Genomic DNA, 18,032 nt, shown 5'->3' on the forward strand with positions numbered 1-18,032 from the left:
CCATTGATTGACTTTGTGCCCTGAGGATGTCGGAAGGATCCGACGAAAGCTTGGCCCCTATGATTGTATGCTTTTAAAAGTTTTTAAGGTTTTTACTAAACTTTTAACTGTCTTATATTCTCCTGGTGTTCGCATTTTTATTTTGTACCATGGATATTCCCAGGAGTCATTCGTCTGTCTTTTATGTTATTTGCAACCAGTATGTATGTATGTATATATGTATGTATATATATATATATATGATCTGAAATGAATTTATTATATTTCCTAATTATCAGTAGGATTTTTGAAATTCTGTTTTCAGTCATGTGGAAATAGAATGTTGTATTAACACTTTCTATATATTCTATATATTCACACATACTGTACTTTCTTTTGTGTTAAACTTTTACATAGATTCAGTGCTGACTTTTGCAAACCTATGGTAATCTCTATTTAACAACATTTTAGAAAAATGTCATGGCTCTTATAAGCTTTTTTTTTTTTTAAAAAAAACAAACAAGATAGAACCATTTGTTATTTGTTAATTTTTTAATTTGTAAACTGTAGAATATGGTCTTAAATAAATATTGCTTAGCAAAGCAAGCTACTCATTTTATAAGATGTATTGCCTATTATTAAAAATGCAAGTACAGGTAATGACTAAAGTTAAGCCCGGAATTACAGTCATGCCAGTTGTTAAGGGGGTCACCATATTATGCCCAATTTAACCAATTAAGCAAATGTGATTGTTAAGGGAATGCTATGGTTGTTAAGCAAATCCATTGTCCACAATGGGCATTTTTTGCCAGAACCTGGAAGTAAACATCAGTTTTCTACAGAGGAATTGTAAGTTGTGTGACTGTAGGATGCTGCAAATGGCCATAAATACAGTCAAGTCCCAAAATGTGGCATGTGACTGGGGGGAGCCTGGCTGTTGAAACATCAGATCCAGATTGTAAGTAGCTCTGCAAAGGTCCGTCATAACTTTGAATGGTTTCTAAGCAACTGGTTGTAAGTCAAAGACTACATATACTCCTACATATCTGAGGGAGTAATTGTTAATATTTAATTTGTGAAATACAACTGTCCATCTTTTTTATTACATTTAACAGATAATTGAGGAATATAATAAGTTACTATTTAAAATAACATTAAAGTAATAAAGCATTAAGAACTAAACATATAGATGACTTTGTAAAATATAGTCCTGTACAAATTTATCTGTAAAAAGTCAATCTATTTATTAGTAAATATGCATCAGGCCCACAGCAATAATTGTCAAGTTTAATTTTAAATTATTGATTTCATATTCTCAGTATGCAATATGTAAATTCTTGCTAATTTGCAGTTTCACTTTTTATTCAGGGCCCCCCACCTCCATTGAAGAAAGGAAAACTACTAGACGAAAGGAGGAAAATGTTTGAGGTATATAGACAAGGAAACAGGAAATTAGGCAAGAAGCTTTTAAAAGCAATAAATAAATCTTAAAATCTTTCCTTCTTATTTCCTTACAATAGAATATTTCCAATTTATAAACGTGAATATACCTTGTGTCATTACTATCCTAATCAGAAATATGTTAATAATTCATAGTTTAAATCACTTTCCATTTTTCAGGAAGCAATTAAAAAGAAAAGGCTAGAGGAAAAACAACAGCGTGAGCAGGTAAATTGAAGGCTTTACTATTTCTGGGTTTGGTTTTTTTGACAGATTGTACAAATTGGCAACATTCTTATGATTAATTGTGGGTGTTAAATAAGTTAGATTGCTACTAATTAAAAACATTATTAATTTTTAGATCAGTTATATGAAGGTTGAGCAAATGAGAAGACTTGAAAAGGAAAGGGTAAAAATGTTGGACTTTAAACATTAATTATGAAGTTCAGTTTTCAGAACTTCCATTGGATTTCAAAGTCTAGTTTTAATTTTTCCTCCTCTTCTTCAGATGGAACGAATAAACAGAGCCAGAGAGCAAGGATGGAGAAATGTTCTCAGCATAGGTGGAAGTAGTGAAATCAAGGTTGGGATTTCCTATCTTTCTATATGAAATTATTTTTTCTAGTTACTATAAATGTGAAGATGAGCAAACGAGAACTTCTTTTTACATTCATAGGCTCAATATTTTGGTGGGGGAGGAGCTATTGTGCCTTTACCTGTTCCTGGTCGAGGACCATATGAACACTACCATGCTATTTTTGATCAGATACAGCAACAAAAAGAAAATCTTAAAATAGAAGGAAAAGATGTAAAGTTGAATGAAAAGCCTGGTCTAGAGCCTAGTCAACGGTATTTATTAATGAAACACATTCATTAATTTATGAATTAAAAAATTCATAACATGTAATTCTGGCCTAAGATGCTGAAAATTACTATGCATATTTATCTACAGAGGATCTCCAACTGGAGTTCATGCAGGAATTCATAATGGGCCTGCAGCTTACCATCATTCATCTGATGCTGATGCTATTAGGAAAGGAATGAAAAGATTGGAGGAGGTCTCTAGACAAGCCAATGCAAACAGGTTGAGTACATGTCCTGCATGTGTAAATGAAGAAACACTTAATGTACTGAGAATCACAGACGTGGGTGCTCAAAGGGATAGCTGAATTAATTATATATTAATTATTCATGCTTCACACATTGCTTCTAAAGATACCGTGCTCTATTTCACGTGTTGAAATGTAATGTAAAAATTGTTAATCTACAATTTTTACATTACATTTCAACATTATTCTTTAATTTTGTGAAGCCACGCAGAATTATGTTCATCTGGGCAGCCTACTATCAAATCTTTATTATAATTATAAAACAGCATAAACAGGTGGAGTACAGTCATTCAAAAAGCACATAGATTAGAGTAAAAATAAAAATTTAAAAAATTATAAAAAGCTAGAAGATATAAAAGATACATGAATTAAAAACAGTGTACGCAAAAATAATATAAAAGAATGGAGAGGTGTGTTTGATAGGTGTAGGGGAACACAAGAGGTTAGTATGCAGAAGACTATATCAAGACTATAATATGGCAAAGGAGGTAACATTGTATGGCAACATTGTATCTTGTAGCAAGATTGGTATCTGAAAGCAACAGGGTAACGTAAAATTAACTTTTTCAACCTGGATATTTATGCAGCAATGGGGAGTCCACTAAATAATCATAAGTATTTCAAAATATTTATGAGATAATAATAGAAACTAAAATAACAAAATAGCATTAATAAAACAATAATACCTAAAGTAAAAGAATACAGACATCCCTATATTAAAACATATGAAACATTGAACATATAAAAAAATACAAAGACTCTCACTTCATCTTAAAATTTGTTTATGTGCTTACTAGTCTACCAAGGTAAGTATTTTAGAATTAGCAGTAAATCAACTTCATCCAAATATTGATGACTATGGGCCTCATCTCAGATATGAAAGGATTCAAAGAAAAATCTCTTTAAAAGATTACTAGACAACCCTTGAACCATTGGGTTATTGTTTCAGAGATATTTACCTAAACAGAAACAGAATAACTAGGGGGAAAGAGTAGGAGAGGGAGCAGCTTCCAACTTCCTTCCAGCTTGACTGATTTTACTCCAGTAGGTGATGGTGTGATTGGTCTATATCAGACATGTGAAACACAAGGCCCGGGGGCCGGATGAGGCCTGCGAAGTGGTTTCATGTGGCCCGCGAAGCCATCCTGGAAATAGTGAGGGAATGGCCCCTGCTGCCTTGGCCCTGGTCCAGGCCAGCCGGGAGGGAGCCAATGTACAATTTTGTGGTGGCCATCTATGCTGAAACACATTCACTCTTAGCTCCACAAGCCCATCTGGAAACAGCGAGGAACCAGCCCCTGCCGCGTCAGCCCCGCCTCCTGGGTGCATGCTGGGGAGGTGTCACCCTTTGTGAGGAATGAAGAAATCCACCATCGCCTGGAAGTGGCCAGCAAATGGCCCTGGCCTACTTCACATATCTGGCTTGATGGGCTCCGGGGGAAGGGTTTCGGCAGGCAGCTGGGCGCTCTCACAGCGCTGAGAGGCTGAGCCGGGTGGTGCGAATCTGATGAGAAGTGCAATGCTGCCTAGCCCCCAGCCTGCCCAGTTTCAGCAGGCAGCAAGGTAAAAAGCTGGCAAGCTTCACACTGCTCGGCTCAACCTCTCAGACTGTGAGTAGAGTGCCCCGCTGCCTGCTGAGACCGGGCAGGCTGGGGGCTGAGCGTTGTCGTGCTTCTTTTCAGATTCGCACTGCCTGGCTCAGCCTCTCGGCGCTGTGAGAGGAGCGCCTCGCTGCCTGCCGAAACCGGACAGGCTAGGGGCTGGGTGCCATTGTGCAGGTAACGTTGATTCTCATGCTGCTTATAGCATCCCTTCTCCCAGAGCCCACCAAGCCAGATATGTGAAGTAGGTGAGGGCCATGTGCTGGCCACTTCCAGGCGATGGTGCATTTCTTCATTCCTCACGAAGGGTGACACCTCTCCAGCTGCGTTTCTTGCCTGTTTTTTTCCTTCCCTTATCTCAAATATTTTCCCACCACTCTGTACTTAGGAAGGAAGGAAAGAAGGAAAGGGAGGGTCTGAGGGAAGTCCTGCCTTAGTCCTGCCCTGCTGCCCTTTCACCATCCCCTTGCCCCCTCCTCCTGGCCTATCCCATCCTATTGCCAAGGAAGCTTTGGATACAAAGCCGGGTCTGCTCCCATGGAGAAGGAATGGGCCTCCCTTTGACTTTGCCCTCGTACCCATCATGAACAATCTGGCTAAGGAGAGCAAGCACAGCAGCAGCAGCCTTGAGGAGAAGGGCTCCCCCTTGGGAAAGTGGGGCTGGGCTTGGTGCCGCGGGTGCTCGAGGGCCAGGCTGGGCATTTGACCTCTGCTGGCCCAGGGCTCCGGGTAGCCCGCACCACCATCCAGCCCCTCCCACATGGCCTGAGAGGAACAGTGAGGCTCCTCCAGTGAACCATGCCTTGGCACTTGCCCTGGTCCCACCACCTTCTGCCAGAGACCCTCAGATCTGTCCCACTCCTGCCCAGGCCCCCACAGGCATGCGAACGATGTAGAGTTGGCCACGCCCACCCCGTAGGACACACCTACTCCATCTACGCCCACCCAGTAGGTCACACCCACCCGGCCCCCCAAGGGCAACGCAATGCTGATGCGGCCCTCGATAAAATTGCGTTTGACACCCCTAGTCTATATAGCTTCCAGAAGGCTAGGGCAGGACCAGTCTATCTGATCTCCAGAAACCAAAGGAAGAGCCAGTCTACTTAGCCTCCAAAGGGCTAGGGTGGTACTAGTTCACTGAACATCTGGGTGGTCAAGTTTCAATCCCATGGGTGACATGGGACCCAGATTTTGGACACATTCTCTAAGTTAGCCCTTTTGAGGTACATTGGCTTAGAAGTTGTTGCACTGTGATGCATTGTTTCACCCAGTTAAAGGTTACAGACACAAGAGTTGTAGTACTATATATATAATACAAGAACAATCCAATATAGAAAGGCACTTCAGAAGGAATCCTGGGAAGATTTTTCCCCCAAGCAGCTAGTATAGGAGTTTTTAAACCTTACCCAATATTACCCAGCATTATTAGTTAATAGTATAAACTGTGGTAATAGAAAATAAACTGTTGTAAAAAATTAAATTTCACTGGATTAAATTCAATTTGGTGAGTTCATCAATGAATATTGTTAGTAGAACAGGTTCCACCTCCCTTTTTATATTTTACAATGCTGCTAACCATTTTAAAATGTGTAGTATGTGATATAATTAAAAGACAGAACACATGTTTATAAATAATGCTATACTCAATTTCTAACTTCCAATAATTCGGTTTTAATATATTCCATTTTAAAATTTTCTAAATACATCAAATGGAGAGAGTTTCTTTGTTTTAGTCTAGTATTTATATTTCTATTACCCATAGAACTCATATACTTGTCTTGGAAAATCAGGATAGCTCCTTTTTCCTGGCTCCTCATTGGGCTATGTGGCAGCAGGAGATGTTATTAGAATGAGATTCTGGGGAACATAAGTTTTTATTTACATAGATGGAATGTTGCTGGTTTTAATTTTGAAACTCCCTTTTCATTATATCATAATATCCTAGTGGTATATTTCTAACTAGTTTTAGTATGTTAATAATAAACATCATATTATCACTTAAATTTCTCCTAAGCAATTTCACAAGTGTAAAAATTCAGTATTCATTGCAGTCTAAAATCTTTAATGAATAATAGTTCTATGCAGATATGTCTCTTCATATAGAGTTGGTGAGTGTTTGTGTGTGCGCATTTGTGTGTATGTGCATACGTGCAAAATGTGGCTCTAAATCTTTATATTCCTGTTGATTGGCATGCTAGTTAGTCTAATGAAAGTTGAAATTCATCAGTTTCAGAAGTAGGGAGATTTTAAAATGTCCAGAAATATTAAAACAGTGGAAATCTAGAATAAAAACATGGAAATACTAGAAGAAAATAAAACTTATAAATAAAACTTATAAACCAATGTCTACCCTACTTCCAGTATTTTGAGGCCTGACAGAGGATAGGAAATGATCCAACAACCTCAAAGTAAAAAGTGAAAGCAAGGTCCTGAAAAAAGAAGGACTGATTACTTCTTCTGTTGAGTCAGGGTCGCTTGCAGGATGATCTGCATTTTTGTTCTTCCATTTGAGACCTCTTTAGCTTGTTCTCTGGTATATAAAATGCAATGATCTGATAGTCTAAATTGTCCTGCATATGGCATTAGAAATCATTCTAGGAACTAAAACCTAAGTGTCACTATATAATTTCTTAACTATAGATAGTCCTCAACTTACAACCATAGTTGAGCCCAAAATTTATGTTGCTAAGTGAGAAATTTGTTAAGTGAGTTTTGACCTATTTTACGACTTTTCTTGCCACATTTGTTAAGTGAATCACTGCAGTTGTTAAATTAGTAATACGGTTGTTAAGTGAATATCATTTCCCCATTGACTTTGCTTATCGGAAGGTTGCAAAAGGTGATCACATGACCCTGGGACACTGCAACCGTCATAAATGTGAATCAGTTGTCAAGCATCCAAATGTAAATCACATGACCATGGGAATGCTGCAACAGTCATAAATGTGAAAAATGGCCATAAGTCACTTTTTTCAGTGCTGTTGTAACTTTGAACAGTCACTAAATGAACTGTTGTAAGTCAAGGACTATCTGTAGTTTATATATCATTTTAAAAGAAAATATTAGGAAATATTTAATTATTCCTTGTTTTCTTCGTTTTGAAGGCCATGATAACACTAGGGCATTTTTCTCTTTTTCCCTCCTACTTATAATGGTAAAACCATACGTCAAATGTTTCAGTGGTAGGCTGAAAATAGTTTGGGAATATTCTTATATCCCAGTGGTGGCGAACCTATGGCACAGGTGCCGGAGGCGGCACTCAGAGCCCTCTCTGTGGGCACGTGCGCCGTCGCCCCAGTCCTAGGCCTTCGCTTTAGGCCTCCGTCGCCATGTGCAAAAAAAAAAAAAAAGGTTCAATCAATCAGTCAATTTCAACTTCTCGCAGAAAAAAAAAGATCTTGCAAAGTTGGAATGGATCAATTGAACTTTTTAGTCCCACCCAGTTTGCCGTTACCACCGCAGCCACGCCCACCCAATGGGCCACACCCACCCAATGGGCCACACCCACCTGGCACTCAATGATGCATAAGTGGGTTTTGGGTTGCAGTTTGGGCATTCAGTCTCTAAAAGGTTCGCCATCACTGTTATATCCGAATTGACTGCTAAATAACTTTTTAAACATATATGCTACAACTTGTGCTGAAAATTCTGCAGATTAATGAGCAATATAACATATTAAATGTAAGGACAACAGTAATGTTAATCAGCACCACTAATCAGAGAAGACTGAATTAAAATAGAGGACCAGCACTTAACAAGAAGCAGCTCAAGTTGAATGGAACCAGTTAACAATCACAGTGACTTCCTTCCGTATATTTGTAACCATTCCTCATATAAATACAGTTTCATATTAAATTTCATATTTCATATTAAAATAGTTTATTGGAATTCTATTCTGTCTTTATTGCTTTTATAAGTAATTCAAGGCAGCAAACATACATAATGCTCACTTCTCCTGTTTGCAATTACTTTTAGATATATTAAGATGTATTAATACATTCAACTTTATATTATACTCAGGCAAAAAGGATGGATAGCTGCAGAAAGAGCTAAACAAGTTGAAGAATTCTGGCAACGGAAGCGAGAAGCCATGCAAAACAAAGCCCGCGCTGAAGGACATATGGTATGAAACGTTGGCATTCTACTGTGCAGGCATTTGAAGTATCTTTTTTATTGTTAACTCTCTTATCTACTTAATCTTTTATTATCTATTAAAATCTATTACTTTTATGTCAAGACAAATGTAATTACATCTTAGAATCTTTGTTAAACAGTCCAGGAAATATAAATAAAATTGTTTGTATTTTAATATTACTTATTGTCAAAAACTATTTTATTTCTATTTATCTTTTGCATCTTCCTTTTTATTTAAAGAAAATACGGAGTGACTGTAGTTTGCAGTTCATATGGCAGTAATAGTCATAAATCCTAACATATATTTTAAAATGCAGTCATGTATGTCTGCACATACTTCCTTGAGAATAATTTCCTGACTTCTGATTAATGAAATTGAGTTGTAAATTAATTTTAAAATTTGGGCAAACAAACATTTTTGCTTTTCCTAATAATTTCCTTTTAATTAAATCACTTTTTAAATGATACACTAAAACATAAGGGAATGATGGAAAATTAAAGTAGAAAAAAGAAATCCTCCAATATATATGGATCTTGGCTTTCTTTAACACACCTAAAATAGATTATTCCAAAGTACAGCTGTATAGCTGATGTTATTTTAGCAGTCTATAACCTATTACCTAGTTGTTCTAGTTAACATGCTGTACTATTTTATACATAATTATGTATATAATTATTGGGCTGTTCATGTGAAAGCCATGGCTTCCTACTATATGAACAAATCATGGTAAGCTTCTCCNATGGAGAACTTTGATTTGCCTGGAATTGCAACAGAATCTTCTACCATTCTTTGTATTTAAAAGAAGTAAGGATAAGCATTGATGTCTGTCGCTTGTTTATCTTATTTGAAACTTCATTACACTATACCGTATTTTAATTTGATCTTTGTTACCTTTCCTGATTCCTTCATGAATCAACTTTCTGTTCTGAATTTATTGTAGTTCAGTATAATGCCTGATATGGAAATAGACAAAACAGGACAGCGGGTTAGATGGTTCACAGTTTTTAATTTAATTTTTTACAGTTCAGTATTTAAATGAAAAACTGCAAAAACTTTTCCTTCTAGTTTTCTCCTTCATTAAGGGCATTTTGTTTAATATCACAATTCCTCTGCAATACATCCATTACACTTTATAGACATTTATTGATGTTTTATAATAATTGCTAGCAGATTTAAACTGACTCTGAAGGTCAGGCCTAGCTTTCAGAGGGGAATGTAATAAACCAAAAAAGAATATCATTTTCTCTTTTTAGTCAATTTCAGTAGGTGTTACAAATGACTATAAATATCTGAGAAATACTTGGTGGCAATCATATGTACTCTTACATATGCACAAATGTCTTTAGAGTACAGTGGGGAAAAATGAAATGATCAGCTTTAATAATTTAGCCACAATTATCTGAATTTCCATAATTTATCTTACTTTAAGGTAACTTTTTATCCCTTCAACCTAACACCTTGCAAATTCTGGCATTATTAGCAGGTTGGAATGAATTGCCATCAATTTTACTAAGGCTTAGCTTGAAGTTGTGCATCTGCTATCTGTGGAGTGCAATGAGATTGGTGATCTGCTCTAAAAACCTCCATGAGAAGAATTTTTCAAAATCAGATATTTTGTATTTAGCGGAAGAACATATAAAACATTTTGGGGTAGGACAGAGTAAAGAAAAAATATATTTGTAGGATGCCTTTTGCTAGCATTCATGTGAACATAATCCTCTCTGTAATAAGGCTACAATTTTGCATTGGGTAAGATTGTACCTTTTTTCTCATTGATAACCCTAGCAGTAAATTATGTTGTTTTCAACATTTTTGCTCTGCACTACACAGAACTCTCTCTTAAAAATACTTTCGAAGCATGCATTATTAGGGCTAAAAGGGGATATGAAAAGCTCAATTTTGTGAACTTTATCTTCATGTTTATATTTAGAAAAAAACCCAAATGATCTAATTATCTTTGCTGATAGGAAGTGAAGATTCTTTTTATACTATTTCATCTATGAGTGAAGAAATATTTGTTGAGATTTGAGTCCTGATCAAGCTATCAAAAGATTAAAATTTTATTGCTTTTTACAAAACAGGGAAGGGGGTTCACCACAGGATCAGAAAAATGAATATGATACGGAAAGCAATAATCTGATTAAATGAACAATTCAGAAAAAATGATAATTTCACCAAATTAAATTATATGTACATTTTATTCAAAATATTTCCAAATTTTACCATTATATTATGTATAATATTCTATTGCTATGGTATGTATTTATGTTATGAATAAGAATTCTGAAAAGATTTTGAAATTATAGTTGAAACATTTTCAATAAGTTATGGTGAGATTTTTTTTTGAGAAGCAAATATTAGCATTCAGCAAATATATCTATTGAGTTTACAATTTTAAAAGAAATAACTAGAAGATAAACAGCAAGAAAGAAATGGAAGAAATTTGGTGATTGTTTAAGAATGCATTTTTTCTTTAACTTTTTTATTCATTGATAATGATCAAATGTTGATTGATGTAAGACTAGATAATATGATGGCCCTAGCTATTATTGAATTTAATACATTAAATGGTGAACAGGACACACTGCAAAACCTGACAGCTATCTATGGAGGCAGGTCCATTTCTTCAAGAGAAAGGAAAGCCAGAAACAAGGAGGAAGAGGTATGCTTCCTGCATGTTTTCTGCCTTCATTGCATACATAGAATCCCATTTGATACCTCATTTTTTTCTGCATGGATGTATAATTAAAAAAGGGCTTCTTTAGAGTTTTAATTAGTATGAACAGATAACTAGAGATAGCCCTTTGACAAATTTTTGTATTTGTTACATAAATTCTGTCACCAGAAAAAAGTAATTCATTTTCTCTTAAAACACAATCAAATCTCATCTTTTTAAATAGTTATTAATCACATTTCATGATGCATCGATGATATGTCTGCTGAATTTGCTTCCCTTCTAAAACAGAATTGTTACATGACTAGTTTGTGAAATTTGAAAGATTCTCCTTCATTGGAATTTGAAAGATCAGCATTGTTGAAACTTTCCTCAAGTAGAAAGGTCTCTTTTTATTGTCTTTCAGGAATACTTGGCAAGACTGAGGCAAATTAGACTTCTAAACTTTAATGAACGTCAACAAATAAAAGCAAAACTTCGTGGAGAAAAGGCAAGTTATTTTCCTTTTATTTAGACTAAGTGTAAGCATTTGCAGTGGCTCGTGATCTTTTATGTCTTTTTGGATTAATTTCAAAATCTCTGCATAAGAAATTAATTCAGGCCCCTGGACCTCTGTGTTTTGTGCTTCTGCTTATTCTGTGAAGTCTATTGATTCAGAAAGAACAGGGTATTGGGGGGGGGAGGTGTCCCCATTCACCGTGCAGCCTCCCAGGAGCTATCTCTGAGAGAATGCAACACTTGAAAAATAGTGGCCCACTTCTGCTTTAGATTATTAGTGACATAAACCAACAGTTTTATGGAACATGCTCAGTATTGAATCCTGTAATCTATACAGCAAACTACCTCACCTTTTAGCTGAAACTGAAAAAAAGTGAAATCTGCTTCAAGCTGAGCATGACTCCTTTTGGTTTCTCCAATCATGATGACCGTAGCATCCACCAATGGGTTATCATAGCCTTCCTGCTCAGTTGAGACTAAGCAAAACTTTAGCCACGCCTCCTCTGGGCGGTTCCTCCCCAGTTCTTGCTTAGTCTCAGCTCAGTTAGAATGCAAGTATTTTGGCTCCTCAGTTAGGCTATTGAGTTAATTGAATTGAATAATTTTTTGTAGTTTAATTGGTTTTGTTGATTCTAAATTTGTTTAGCATATTGATTGGCTTCTAAATTTGCCAAATTGCAGAAGGTCAGGAGCAAATTCGACACTTGAGCTCCTGTGCTTTTGCAGGCCTGCAGGTCTCCAGAAGCCTTGCAGGCTGTTTTTCAGCAGCGCCGGATCACCAGAGCATTTAGCCTCCGATCAGCTGTTTGGAGCTGAAACGGAGGCTTGAATTTATCGGAGGTTCCTAGGAGCTCGATTCTACTGGTGGCCTCGTTTCCCCAACCTCATGGCCACGAGGTAGCTGCTGGTGACGACGATCCGGATCACAGCGAAGGCTGCGCACCCAACCGCAAGTGCCTAATTGTTGCAGAAGGGGAGAAAGGGCCTTTTTAGGCCAAATCCCTTCTCAAACCTGTGCAGTCTGGTGGAATTGCCTCAGTTGGGGGAAGTTTTTCTTTGGTGGACGCCATTTTGGGAGACAGAGTCTCAAGGTCGCCATTTTGTCTTGCGACTGAGAGGGCGTGGCCACCATTTCCAGACCAGGCTTCTTATTTAACTTTCCTTATTGTGTTTTCTGGCTTTGAGAGAGGAAATTCTTTGTCCTTACTGGCAAAATTCCTATTAATACCCTTTGGTTCCTTGATTCAACTTCTAAAGGAGGTCATTGCTTTATTCCCCTAGGAATTACAGCTATTGGCAAGGGGGGGGATTTATATACATATACTACCTTACCTTGCATTTAATCTCATTATACATCACAAACCTTGTTGCTTCTCTTTGTTTCTTGAAGGGAATTTTTACAATCCACCTGTTCATATTAGCTCGCGGCGCTGTGCCTGCAGGGCCTGGACAGGCAGTGCTAGAAGGCTGTCTGGATGTTTTGTCATTGTGGTTCGTCAGGGCACGGGTCGTTTCCCTCTCTGATAACAGGTCTGCGTGTTATTTCCCCCCTTCCTGGATATCTCTTTTCGGAATATCCAGTGCACAATGGCTGACAGTGCTACTCCTCAGTCATCGCAGGGCTCTGAGGTTCCCCCTGTGCAAAAAAAGCGCAGATCTTCTGAATTAACAGCGGGGGGGAAGAAAAAGGCCAAAACAAAAAACTTAGAGCCCTCTAAAGCTGCTGAGCGAGAGGCCTCGAGGAGACATCAGGCGCTAGAAAAAGAATTTTCCAGAGTTCAAAGACTCAGGTCCAGCGAGGTTGAAGTGGTTTCCCCCACTCCACTGGACCCTTCCCCATTTGGGTCTCAATTAGCGCCTTCTCAGGAAGCCCACAGGGCTTGGTCTCCTCAGGGGGAAACTGAACAGGCTGGTCCCTCTTTTTCTTCTCCTCCCCCGCCTCCTCCTCCTCCATCCTTTTCTTCCATGGCACAACTGGCTTCTGATACGGGGTACACCTCCACTGCTGCTGGCATTGGTTTTTCAGGCCAACAGGAGGCTTGGTCAGAGCAGTTCCAGATGTTTATGCAACATGCCTTTGACCAGTTCATGGCTTCATCTTTGGGCCATAGACTTCCACAGATAACACCTTCTCCTCCCACTGTCTTGCCACAAACAGGACGTGTCCTGTTGGCTGGAACTGGTGAATCTGAGACTTCCTCCCAGTTAGAGGAGGAGGAATCCGTGGATTTGGAGACGGCAGACATTCCCCTATCAGAGGATGAAGAGGCTATTCCGGATCCGGATCCGACTTCGGGCCTGTTTGATCCTTCCCTATTCAAATCCTTGCTTATGAAGGCTTGTGCTACTGCCAAATTGGCGGAGGAACAGGAGCCCCAACCTTCTACCTCCGCTGCACAAGAATCTAATCCCCTGTTCGCTGAACAGGTAGTGGAAGAGAGACAAATTCCTTGTCCAAAGGTGTTCCGCACCACTGTGGAAAAACAGTGGTCATCACTGGCTACTCTGCCCTCTCCAAGTAGCACGGAAAAGAAACTCTTTAATGTCTCTTCCTCCTTTGCTTCCCTTCTAGAAGTGCCTACGGTTGATGCCCCACTCACGTCGTTGTTTTCTACATCCACGATTCCGGGGGATATGGCTGAAGCCCTGAAGGCGGAGGAAAAGAAGTTTGAGTTTTCTCTCCGCAGAGCTCATCAGGCCTCTGCTTGGGCCATAAAGGCTGCTACCTCTTCGTCCTTTTTTGCAAGGACGTCCATTATGTGGCTTCGCGAATTGCAGGCCCTGATTCCCCCTGACCAGGTGTGCGCACACCAGACAGTAGGCAAGCTGCTTGCCGCATCAGAATATGAAGCTGATGCATCTCTACATTCTGCCAGGTACTCCGCAAGGTCTATTGCGGCCACTGTTTCGTCCCGCAGGTTACTGTGGTTGAAGCAGTGGAGGGCGGATTTAAAATCCAAATGGTGCTTGTCAACGGACAAGTATAGTGGTTCTAAACTATTTGGTCCTATTCTGGAACCTTATCTTATAGAAGGGAAAGATAAGCGCAAGATTCTTGCTCACCCTTCTAAGAGGCTGGACAAAAGGCCTCAGCAGGAGTTTCGCAGGCAAGCCTTTCGTTCAAGTGGTTCATGGGAGTGGAGGCAGCCCTTTCGGGCCGGTCAATCCTGGGATTGGACCAGGAGTTCTAGAACCTTCTTTCCCAAGTAGGACAGACAGCTGGAATGCCAAGGTCAGGCGCCCAGAGGTCAATTCCGATCAAAGCATTCCTTTCGTGGATCAGGGGGCCGTCCTTACAGGCGGTCCAAGTGACGCCAATGGAGATCCTCCTATTGGCGGTCGCTTAGCATTGTTCAGCGACGCTTGGGATGCCACCACAAACGATTCTTGGGTAATAAGTAATAATAGTAATAATAGTAAAGTTGGAAGGGACCTTGAAGGTCATCTAGTCCAACCCCCTGCTCAGGCAGGAAACCCTATACCATTTCGGACAAATGGCTGTCCAGTCTCTTCTTAAAAACTTCCAGTGTAAGGGAGACAGTAAGGTACGGTCTCGCCCTCGAGTTTATATCAATCCCTCCAGACCGTTTTATTCAATGCCCCACATCAAGAAACTCAAGCAAGGCCAAGTTGGTATCCACGGCCATCTCCTACCTATTAGAGATCGAGACCATAGAACCGGTGCCCCCGGGTCAGATGGGAAAGGGGTTCTATTCCATTCTATTCGTTGTGCTATCTGGACGATATAATTATCCAGTCCAGTTCCTTCCGTTCTGCCCAATCAGATCTTCAACTCACAATCAATACTCTTCAAGTTCACGGATTTTCCGTGAACTTCAAGAAGAGTCACATGAACCCCTCAACTCGTCTTCTCCATCTGGGAGCACTCATAGATTCCAATCTTTGCTCTCTCAGGAACGCAAAGACAGTATACGGGCACTTGCCCTCAAGATACGGAGGGAGAAGAAGGTTCCGCTGGTCCAGCTGTCCCAGTTGTTGGGGAAGATGGTTTCCTGCCTGGGGATTGTTCCGTGGGCCAGGCTCTATTCCAGGAGGCTCCAGTGGTTCCTCCTTCCCTTCCAGAAACGGAACGTGAGGTAAGAGTTCCGTTCCACACACTGCTGTCCCTCGCGTGGTGGACCTCACCGGCAATAGACAAAGGTTCCTACAAGGCTCACGTTGACTACGGACGCCAGCCTGTTTGGCTGGGGCGCCCATCTGCAGACGCACATGGCGCAGGGTCAATGGTCCCGGTCAGATTTAGCACACAACATCAACTGGCTGGAACTCAGAGCAATCCATCTAGCACTCCGTCACTTTTCCTCCCTCATGGCGGGCAGGCACGTGCTGATCTTGACGGACAACGTGGCCGCCAAGGCCCATGTCAACAGACAGGGAGGGACCCGGTCGTGGTCTCTCATGTTGGAGGCCTGGGATCTGGGTCTGTGGGCGGAGTCCAACCTGGAATCCATCAGTGCAGAACACATATCAGGAGTAGTGAATCAGCAAGCAGATTCACTGAGCAGGGTCACGGTCGACCACTCGGAGTGGCGCCTGGACCCGGTTCTGTTCAGGGACATATCAGAGAGGTTCGGAGAGCCACAAGTGGATCTGTTTGCCTCTCAGGTGAATACCCAGTTACCAAGGTTTTTCACGAGGTTCCCCTCACGGGGGCGGAGGGAACGGATGCTCTTCGCAGTCCGTGGCCCAGGGGTCTCCTTTATGCGTTCCCTCCTCTGCCGCTGATACCGGCAACCATCCGCAAACTTCTCTTAGAACAGGCGGAGTTACTCTTAGTGGTCCCATATTGGCCGAGGCGGCCGTGGTTTGCCGACCTTGTGGACTTGTCACTCTCTCCTCCGTGGCAGATTCCGTCGGATCGCATATCGCTCTCCCAGGGGAGACTTCAACATCCGGAACCCCAGTGGCTCCAATTAGCCATTTGGCACTTGAGCGGGAGAGTCTAACCAGGCAGGCCTATTCGCCGGGGGTCATCTCGATAATACAGGCTTCGAGACGACCCTCTACCAATAGAATTTATGATGCGACGTGGAGGAACTTCTCCACGTGGTGTGAAAAGCGGAATCTTCGTCCTTTGACGGTCACCATCCCTCAGATTTTGGACTACCTCTTGGACGGTTTAAATAAGGGTCTTTCGCATAGTACCATCCGCAGACAGATTGCAGCCTTATCTACTGTCCTCGCATGCGACAACCTGGTTCCCTTATCACAGCATCCTGCTGTTCTGGCCTTTTTAAAGGGGGCCCTATACACTGCACCTCCTAGGGTACACCGTTTTCCCTCTTGGGACCTACCTCTGGTGTTGCAAGCCATCACGGGATTGCCGTTTGAGCCCATCCGGTCTTGCTCCCTCAGGTTCCTTTCACTGAAGGTTGCCTTTCTGGTGGCTGTCACTTCGGCCAGGCACATTTCTGAACTGGCCGCGTTGTCGGTCAGGAGTGACTTGTGTTTGTTTTTGGAGGACAGAGTGGTCCTTCGTTTGGATCCCTCTTTCATTCCGAAAGTGAACACCTGGTTCCACAGGTCCCAAGATTTGATTCTTCCGGACTTCTGTCCCAACCCTTCTCATCGTCTGGAGAACAGTTGGCATACCTTGGATGTACGCAGGGCTCTGCGTTGTTATATTAAGAGGAGAGCAGTTTTCTGCAAATCGGAAGCTCTATTTGTCTCCTTTCAGCCCTCTTCTATGGGACAGAAGGTTTCATCTTCCACCATTGGGAGATGGATTCGGGCATGCATTGCTCACGCCTATGGGTCGCAGTCTCTAGCGGTTCCCGCACGCATTACTGCGCATTCCACACGTAGCGTGGCCACGCCAGCGGCTTGGTCTACCCAGGCTTCCGTGGAGGAGATCTGTAGGGCTGTGACTTGGTCCTCTCCCTCATCTTTCATCAAGCATTACAAGTTCGCGGCTGCGGCTGCTTCATTTGGCAGGAGGGTTTTGCAACAGGTAGTTTCTTCTCGGGACACACATGCCTAGATTTCCCTCCCTGGGGACACGTAGCTTTGGTATGTCCCATTGGTGGATGCTACGGTCATCATGATTGGAGAAAAGAGCGTTGTCTTACCTGAACGCCTTTTCTCAGCATGATGACGTAGCATCCACACCCGCCCTTTTGCAACAATCTAGGCAGGTGTAGTTTTGTGAGGAGCCATTGCGTTGACCTTGTCAGGTATGCTTCGCCTCATCAAGAACTGGGGAGGAACCGCCCAGAGGAGACGTGGCTAAAGTTTTGCTTAGTCTCAACTGAGCAGGAAGGCTATGATAACCCATTGGTGGATGCTACGTCATCATGCTGAGAAAAGGCGTTCAGGTAAGACAATGCTCTTTTCACTGATATCTTCATGTAGTATTGTCTCCTCCCAGTCTAATGTATAGCCTGCATCCAAGTACTAGTCGAGCCTATCCCTGCTTAGTTCTGATGAGATCAGCTTTGTCTCATAGAGTAACTATACATAAACACATGTGAACTAGAATTCCATGGTTGTATCTTAAAATAACTGCTATTTTCAGGCAGTATGAATTTTAACTTTCCATGTTAGCAAATAAACTAATTTTCATAAGTTTGGGGAAT

General features: G+C 41.0%; 1 protein-coding gene across 1 annotated transcript in view; it reads left to right on the plus strand.

The window, feature by feature from the left end:
- Positions 1–18,032, plus strand: part of NEK1 (NIMA related kinase 1) — a 92,145-nt gene that overhangs the window by 25,819 nt on the left and 48,294 nt on the right. Inside the window, exons 12-19 of the mRNA XM_015814546.1 lie at positions 1,348–1,407; positions 1,600–1,647; positions 1,781–1,828; positions 1,928–2,002; positions 2,096–2,268; positions 2,372–2,503; positions 8,150–8,252; positions 11,345–11,428. Coding sequence (XP_015670032.1) covers positions 1,348–1,407; positions 1,600–1,647; positions 1,781–1,828; positions 1,928–2,002; positions 2,096–2,268; positions 2,372–2,503; positions 8,150–8,252; positions 11,345–11,428 — 723 coding nt within the window. The remainder of the gene's footprint in view (positions 1–1,347; positions 1,408–1,599; positions 1,648–1,780; positions 1,829–1,927; positions 2,003–2,095; positions 2,269–2,371; positions 2,504–8,149; positions 8,253–11,344; positions 11,429–18,032) is intronic.

The sequence above is a fragment of the Protobothrops mucrosquamatus genome, unplaced genomic scaffold, assembly GCF_001527695.2.
Source record: "Protobothrops mucrosquamatus isolate PMUCROS unplaced genomic scaffold, P.Mucros_1.0 scaffold_88, whole genome shotgun sequence".
Taxonomy (NCBI): Eukaryota; Metazoa; Chordata; class Lepidosauria; order Squamata; family Viperidae; genus Protobothrops; species Protobothrops mucrosquamatus.